We start from the raw sequence: 8,527 nt of genomic DNA, 5'->3' as shown, positions 1-8,527 counted from the left end.
CAAAGGACTTTGAGTAAATATGACTGTAAAACTATCTGCCTGCTCTCCAGTCCCTCATTAGCTTGGTGAGATTTTGTTTTACTTTGAAAGTCTTAGTTTTCCTTCCCAAGCTGCTGGCAAATGCTATTGGCAATTAGTGAGAAAATAGACTGACAGCCCAATCCTATGGTTGGACTGCACCAGGGGAACTTGTGTTCTGCTGGCATGTGCTGTTGCAAAAATGTCACAAAGTGCTTTGTGATGCAGTACTAGCTGACGCATCAGCAGGAAGGCCAGAGCCTTCCCCCACATGCTGATGGAATGAGAGATACCTGTGGGATCAGGTAAGTCCAGAGCATGGACAAGGAAGGGTGGGGAAGGGTTGAACAGGTAGGAGATGGGGCAGGGGGTGGGTGGATCAGGCCCAAGAGAAGGGCTGGATTAGCGATGCTGCTGTGCACCATACTTTAACCACCTTCCCTGCCTGAACCACCTACACAGATCAATTTGGACATGCACCAGTGATAACACTGGTGCAAGTTTGAGTGACTCACTGTGACTGCTGAGGCTTACCTTGAATTAAGGGGACAAATGTACACTACCCTAAGGGAGTGCTGTATGAATGGGGGGTTGGGGGAGATGCGAGTCCCAGGTGCCAAGCTGTAGGGGGGTAACAGAGGAAAACACAACACGCCTTATGTAACAAAAAGTGGATTACACTGGGAATCCTGTAACAAAATGTGTATACTGTAACACAAAATGGATTACACTGGGATTTCCACTGGGAATCAATAGCTTGTTGCAAGCATTCCAGAAAACCAAATGTATTCTTCATAAACATACATATGTTTTGCCTTTACATTACAACAAACTGCTTTTATATGTTTGATAGACCACAAGCCCACTGCATATTATCTTGATGGGAATTCCTTCCTTGTTTTGTTTTGGGTTATGAAGTTCACTACATATGTGAAATCTATTATATATAAGTTCGGGAAAGAACACTGTCTGCACTTCTTCTCTGGCCATTATTATTATTCATTTCACATCATGATCAATACTGAAAACAATTTTGTCATGGGGGTGTCATAAATTTATGGGCCCCGGTGCCAAATGAACTTTGCATGCCACTGCAGCCTCAGGAGACCTCCAGCAGCCAAAATTCCCCTGAGGGATACAGCAAAACCTGCACTGTGCCGCTGCATCTACTTGCAGGAATTCAGTTAGGATGGGCTGTGGGTCATAGAAAGGACCCCCACAGAAAGCCTGTGGGTTATGCAGTCGGCAGGCACACCCCAATCTGAACTGGCTTTGCAAAGTCTTGAAATGAGGTGTTGCCCTTTTTAAATGGATTCCAACACTGGAAGTCATGGCCAGCATGGGTCACCTTCACCACCAACCACTCATTGTATCTTAGGAGTTCTCTGCTTCTGCAACCAAAAGAACAAAACTGCAATGTGACTGCGGCCTTTTAAGCTCAGTCAATAACGGGAAGCTTTTCTCAGCTGAAAGATACTTTCAGCTTCCTCTGTTAACTGTGAATGGGAACATTTTATACAACTACTGAAGGCAGCCATTTTCAACCACTGTGCCATGGCACACTGGTGTGCTGCGAATGGTCCCCAGGTGTGCTGCGGGAATTAGGGAGAGGGTCATTTATCAATAGGACCATTGGGGGATGTGAGCCCCCATTGACAGCACAGTGTGCCTTGTCAATTGTCAAAAAGCTGATGGTGTGCCTTGACCATTTGAGTGCCTTGCCAGTGTGCCGCGAGATGAAAGAGATTGAAAATCACTGACTTAAGGAAACAGGTGGGGAATGTTAAAGTGCACATGGTTAACCCTTTTATGATCAACTGAAAAGAGCAGTCCATAAAATTTCATGTGCACAGGCTTGCTATTGTCCGCTGGATTGGGGGAGATGAGGGAAGCCTTCCTTCCCTCTTTTGCCTGTCACTCCAGGTATCTTTGGCTGTCAATATTACTATTATACTGACACTTTAGAAAACTCACTACCAATAGGATCAGCAGGAGATTCAGATTTATATAAAAAAGAAATGGTCTCAGATTCGTCTTTATAAGCATATGAATCACATGCGTTTCTTTATATTTCAGCTTTATAAAGATGTAGCCATAAAAATCAATAGGACCATTGTAAAGCTGTTCTGAATGCATCCTTGTTAAGGGACAGCTGAGACACTTGAGATAGCATGAGTCTGGAAGCAAGGTCATCAGTCCAGTAATCACTTGATCTTTCCTTCAGTTTCCAGCTCCCTGCAAAAGAGCCACAAGGTCAACTATTTTTTTTTTTTACTGCTGGTTTCAGAAAAAAAGAAAACAATGGAGATATTGCAGCCTGCAATAGTTTCCTCTCTGAGTAGTAGCTTATTTTTATTTAGAAAGGGAGAGTGGGACGATCGCGCTCCGCTTCCGCTTTTGTGGAGGCAGAGCAGATCGCTCCACTCTCCTTTTCCCTGACCTGGGGCGCCCTGCAGGCTCCCCGCACACAGGGACGGCTGCTGCAGGGACTAGTGAGTGCATCCCAGTCCCTGCAGCCCCCTGAGCGACGCGAACCTGGGGGTCGTGTCGCTGCCCTCCCCCTGCCCTGCTGCCTCCCCCCCACCCCCGCCAAGACTTACTGTGGGTTTCAAACTCCCGGAGAGTTTGAAAACCGCAGAGGTATGGGAACATTTGTTCCCTTTTTTCAGGGTTGCATTGCGGCTGCACCAGTGCTGGAAAGTTGGATAGGGTTGGGCCCTGAGTCAGTTGCATGATGCTAGCCAAATAAGGAGGAATGCTGGTGCTATCTAGCAGGACAGGGTTAATTCTTAAGATATCTTGCCTCTCTGGAGAGGAGACATTGTTTATGATGATCCTTGTAAGTCTATCAGGCAGAGAAGTTTTAAATAGAAAATTGTTTATTTCCTTTTGACAGTTGCCTCTGATTCCAACTATAGAATTTGACTGCTTGCTTATTTTCCCTTTTCCTCATTTTTATACCAAGAAACCTTTTCCTTATTTATTTCAACCAAACTGCCCGCTTCTTTCACCTAATGAGCAATCTGCCTCCCCTTCTCTGTTAGCCTTACCCAGCTATTGCATTCACTTGGAAAGGGAATGCGTGGGGCAGAAAGGCGGGAGGGAGAGGAGACAATAGGGCCAGTCATATCCAGTGGTGTCACTAGGATTCATGTCACCCAGTGTGGGAGGCCTGCGCGTCACCCCATGCTGTGGGTGGGGCAGCGCCCCAGGAGGTGGGCGTGGTGATGTACCATCGCCCTGCCCCCACTGGTTTTTTGGCTGTACCTTTTGATAGAACACAGATATTTCAATGTGGTTTGTTTCATTGCATTCTGCATGAAATTGCGCATTGATTGATATTTAACATGATGGTATTATTCCTCCAAATTCAGATTTTAGCGATTTTGAAAACTTGTAGAGTCACACACACACCTATGTCAACTTACTAACACCTTATTGCAGCAATTCTCAAACTTTTAGCACTGGGACCCACTTTTTAGAATGATAATCTGTCCAGGACCCGTTGGAAGTGATGTCATGGCCAGAAGTGACATCATCAAGCAAATTAAAATAAATAATTATAAATAATTAAATTAAAATAAAAGAAATAATTAAGTAAGAGGGAGCCAGTCCTGTTCCACCAAGTGAATCTACTCTGAAGTAAGTCCCATAGTGGTAAATGGGGCTTACTCTCAGGAAAGTGTGGGGAGGATTGCAGCCTGTGAGCCCAATCCTATGCATGTCTACTCAGAAGTAAGTCCCATAGTGGTCAATGGAGCTTACTCTGTAGTCTGGCTGCAATAACACCCTCCCCCCCCCCAAAAAAAAAAGAATCAGTGAGATTTCCAACCCTTCCCAGTTGGAAACCCACAGAAAACTTTCCCCTTACCAGTTGAAGCCTCTTTTCTTTGTCCTTCTGTGGGGGGGGGGGGGAGGCTGCCTTCTGGAGCATTTGTGCTCCAGTTCCATTGCATCAGGACCCTTCTGGTGGCCTCACAGTCCCCTTGGCCTGGCCTGACCAAAAGGCAAGGCACATCTGCCTACTTGTGAGTAAACTGAGCTTGCTTTCCATAGAGCTCAATAAACTGCAGCTGGGAGGGAGGGACCTCCTTCTCAGGTGTTTTGGGGACTGCATTAATTGGATCAGGACCATTCTGACTTCCTTGGAGTCCTCTCTGCCTGCCCTTTCCTACAGACTGAGGCAAGTTCGCCTACTTGGGAGTAAACACATGATATGGCTTACTTTCACTTTCCATAGGGCTCCATGCATTTTTTCTTTCTGATTTTTGGCCATATCTTTTGAACGAAAGGAGCTATTTCAATTCCGTTTTTTGCACTCTGCTGGCCATTCCACATCCAACGGTGTATGGCATGATGGGGTAGCTCCTAATGCGGCGAAGTTAGCATGTCCTCCCCAACGCGCGTCACCCTGCCTGGCGCGTCACCCGGTGCGGCCCGCGTCCTGCACCTCCCCACACCCCCCTAGTGATACCAGTGGTCATATCTTCCTCTTTCTTCCCTACCTTACAACCCAATCCTGAGTTGCCCAGCACATGGGGCTGCCATGGCACCAAAAATGGCTGTCGTGGTATGCTGTGCACATTGGGCAGCCACCAGTGGCTTCTCAGGAGAAGGGGACCCTTCTCCAGGGTAAGGGAAGCAACCCTGCAGTGGGGCTACTTGACTCTGCAGTGGCTCTTTAGACGGTGCAGAATCAAGAAGCCTCACGTCATGCCATGTAGCCCAACATGGGGCTCTGGATCCAATGGAGCTGAGCTCCACCAGTCCTGACCCCTTCCCACCCTGCTCTCTCCCCCCACCATGCCTTCTCCCCTACCCTCCATCTGCCCCACCTGGAGGTGGATTGCTGGCCTCTGACCTGCACTGGGCCAGCTCTGCACTGGGCCAGCAGTAATGCCCACAAACGTGCCTTACTGCACGTTTGTGACAGTGCACACCAGTAGTGAGCCAGTATGCACTCAATAGGATTGGGCCCTTATACAGGTGACTCAGCTAAGAGGACTGTCAGCAGACAGGCTGATCATTGTGCTTGTAATGTGGGCTTGCAAAACATGTTAAGTGTCTTGTAAACATAGTGCTGGTGTCAGCAAAAAAAATACTACTCCATGCATGCTAGAACATGTTAAATGGACTTAGGTGAGAGCCCAATGTAGGGAGATGGCAGGCTTCACAAAGTTGTGCCTGATCTCCTCTCAGCATTCCCCAGAGATCACCAGAGCAAGTATAAGATATTCTACTCTGCCTGTCACCCTTTATTCAAGTTGGTATGAGAATGATCTAAATTACCGTATTAAATTTTCAGATTAGTTGATAAGTCAAACTAATTTTCTTTTGTTTTGAGTCATTTATTAAAATACCCTCGAATTCCTAACCCCTTTTCCACTGTAAAGCCTTCGACAATAGCTTAATTTTCCTTAATTCTGCCATTATAGTTTATGAGAGATCATCTTTAAAATATCTCCAGTGAAGTCCTCACCCTATTGAAGAACACCAAATGCACCCTTGCAGTTTTTTGATGATGGTAGAGTGCCACTTTTGTGCTGTTTTTACAAAAGAATAAAAATAAAAATTTAAAAAAAATGCACAATTAATACATACATTGTTGGTCCATCCTCATTGGCAATCTTTCCAATGTGACCCACAATCACTCCATGTTTTTTGATCTAGTGCGACTGTTGACCAGTGTGGCAGTCCCTGTTGTTTAAATGACCTGGAAAAGGTATCTGACCAGCGAGATACGGGATCCAGTGCGAGATTCTGGTGCTCCATCAGCGGATGACATGCCCTGCCCATCTGTGCTTTACAGAAGCCATGTACTTGAGTAGGTCTTGGATTCTTGCTGGAGGTCTTGACTTCTGAGACCATGTTGCCATGGCTTTTGGCGGTTCGTCCGAAGAAGTCATCTTTCAAGTGCCCGGTGGGTGGTTCGCATGGCAGTAACGATGGTCGTGTTATCTGCCCATGTTTCTGTGGCATAGCAAAAAGCCTGAAGTACTATGGAGTCAAACAAGTGGGCTCTCAGCTGTGGATCCTGGATTTGGCTGGTGACTTCTCGGATTGATCCCATGGCATTAATTAATTTATGGAATTAAATTACAAAATGTGGTGACAGCCACTGGATATCTTTAAAACAAGAGTAAGACTCACCACCAGGAACCTGTCCATCAAAAGCTAGGTGCAGGCAGCCCTGGGAGGCCAAGAGGGCTCCCAGGCAGGGCAGTTAGGCAGCCATCCCTGCGTTCTTCCTGCTGCCCCTGCAACAGGCAATTCCTAGGCAGGCAGACAGACAGAGGTTACAGTGAACTCACTTTGGAGAACCTCCTCCAGCCTTTGTTGAAAGCCACCTCAAAGAACTGCTGTAAATCACACAGCAACATTGCTCCTCCTCTTCCAGCCACCCCTCCTCCACAGGAGTTCAGCCTCTTCAAAGGGTTGCTTTGTCAGACAAGGACAACCCCCATTCTCTCCAACCCCCATGCCTAGCAGCCCAGGCACCTTTGCCCGGCTAGTACTCCTCCTATTTCTTGCTGTTTGAGCACCCCTGGCCAATGGAAATGAACTTCCACTCTGGTCCAGGAACCCCCCCCCCCAATTGGCCCACTGATGCTGGACCTAATGCAGCAGGCAGGAACTGCCAGGACCCTCCCGTCTGAGGAGATACAGATGCAAGCCTAGTAGTTGCAAGAAATGCAAACCTGTAGAAGTCAGAGAAAGAGCCGCTGAAGACTCCAGAATCTGGTGGCCACAGCTGGCCATCTGTTGAGTAGCTTTTCCCTCCTCTGGAAAGAGGCAGGTGCTGCTCTTTTGGTGGTAGAGGTGCTCTCAGTTGAAGGCTGGCACAAAGCCCACCCCGGGGGGGGGCAGCAGCAACGTGGCCCAAAGTGGTGAGCTCCCACAGCAGCTTGGAGGCAGCCTTTGTCCCAGGACACAGGAACAGGCACTATCTGTGGTACACAGTGAAGGCCACGAAGCTGAAGACAAGAGTGAGGCCTGCCAGGCAGGTGGTGGTCATAGCAGTGAAAATGTGGTGGTACTGCAGCTGGAAGTACCAGAGAGCGCCTAGCATCAGCACAAGAGGGGCACCATCAGGCCACCCACGTTGAGGGCAGCATGTGCAGCATCCAGATTGGCAGCGTTGGCATGTGTGCCAGTGGGTGCAGGTAGTGATCTGTGCTGAGAGATGTGGCAATGCATCACACTGTTGTGGGTGAGGTGCAGGGCAGCTAGCACATCATCCAGAAGCAGCTGTCCCTGGTAGATGAGGTGTACCAGCTGCTCCTGGCCAGGGAAGTGAGTCCTCTTCAGAGCTCCCACTGTGTCCTCGGGGTGCACCCGAGCCATGCACTCCATGTCGTTCAGGAACTTCAGTCTCAAGATGAGTGTATGTCAGTCAGAGGGCTTCCTGCACTTGGGCCTCCAGGGGGCTGCAAGGGGCACTGTATCCTGTGCCGGAGGTCTACAGACAGGCTGCCAGCACCAGGTCCGTCTGGCTCTGCCCCCGTGGAAAGCTCCCCCTCCTTGGCCTGCAGTGCTTCAGAGACCTGTGTGATCTGCCTGTCATCCAGCAGAGCCTCTGCTCCCAGCCAGCCTGTGGGGAGAGGGGGGGAGGTGACCAGGAGTGGGTCCCCCACTCCACCGTATGTGTGGAGAACCAGGTGAGGACCAGCACCAGAAGCACCAGCAGGAGTCCAAAGAGGATGGTGACCTCATCCCCCATGCTCTCGATCAGGGCCATGGCCAAGGAGCAGCTCTTAGCAGCCCTCCCTGGTGGGCAGTGGCGGGGCACCTTGGCCGCCTCCCCCAGGGCCGCGGACTGCTTGGCGCCCGGCCCGGCCTGGCCTGGCCTGACTGCTGCTGGTGCTGCTTCTGCCGAGGCGCGCCCAGCTCTGGAGGGGCCCCGGGCGCCTGAGCCAGTGGCGGAGCGCAGGGCCAAAATAATTGCAGTGCTCACAAATTGTGTGCACTGCTAGATTCAGGAAATACTAGTGATGCACTTTATAAGCAGTGATGAGCTTTGAGAGCCTGTCAATCAGTGGGCAAACATACTTTGTACATGTTGAGCTGCAATTCAGATGCGCGTCTTGTGATATCACTTGAAAAGCCAGGGTGGTGTAGTGGTTTGGGAGGTGGACTTAGACCTGGAAGATCCAGGTTCAAATACCCCCTCAACCATGAAGCTTCCTGGGTGACCTTGGGCCAGTCACTTTCTCTCTGCCTCACGGACCTCACAGGGTTGTTGTGAGGACAGAAATGAGGGGAGCAGCTGTGAACACCGCCCTGACTTCTTTGGAGGAAGGGCAGTATAAATATGTGAAATAAATAAATAAAAATAAATAAAGTGGAATGTCCCCCAGACTGAAGCTTGGAGGAGGAGAGTGTTCTGGTGATCGTTTTAGGAAGCTAAACTATTTACAGAATGGAACCAGGAACTCAGGGGGGCAATTTAACCAGAAAGGTATCCACCTCTAATTCCAGAGCCCACGTGACAGCTGGCATAGTGAATAAT

At 49.0% G+C, this 8,527-nt stretch overlaps 1 protein-coding gene across 1 annotated transcript; it reads right to left on the bottom strand.

The window, feature by feature from the left end:
- Positions 1–6,961: 6,961 nt before the first annotated feature.
- On the bottom strand, positions 6,962–7,756 carry LOC136648469 (transmembrane and ubiquitin-like domain-containing protein 1). Its single transcript, XM_066624581.1, is given in 3 exon segments — positions 6,962–7,095; positions 7,098–7,401; positions 7,658–7,756. Coding segments are annotated over 3 exon segments (537 nt in total).
- Between the last annotated feature and the right edge of the window lie 771 nt (positions 7,757–8,527).

Source organism: Tiliqua scincoides, chromosome 4, assembly GCF_035046505.1.
Source record: "Tiliqua scincoides isolate rTilSci1 chromosome 4, rTilSci1.hap2, whole genome shotgun sequence".
Classification (NCBI taxonomy): Eukaryota; Metazoa; Chordata; class Lepidosauria; order Squamata; family Scincidae; genus Tiliqua; species Tiliqua scincoides.
Note: the sequence above shows the minus strand (reverse complement) of the source record. Positions and strands in the feature narration are given on the sequence as shown.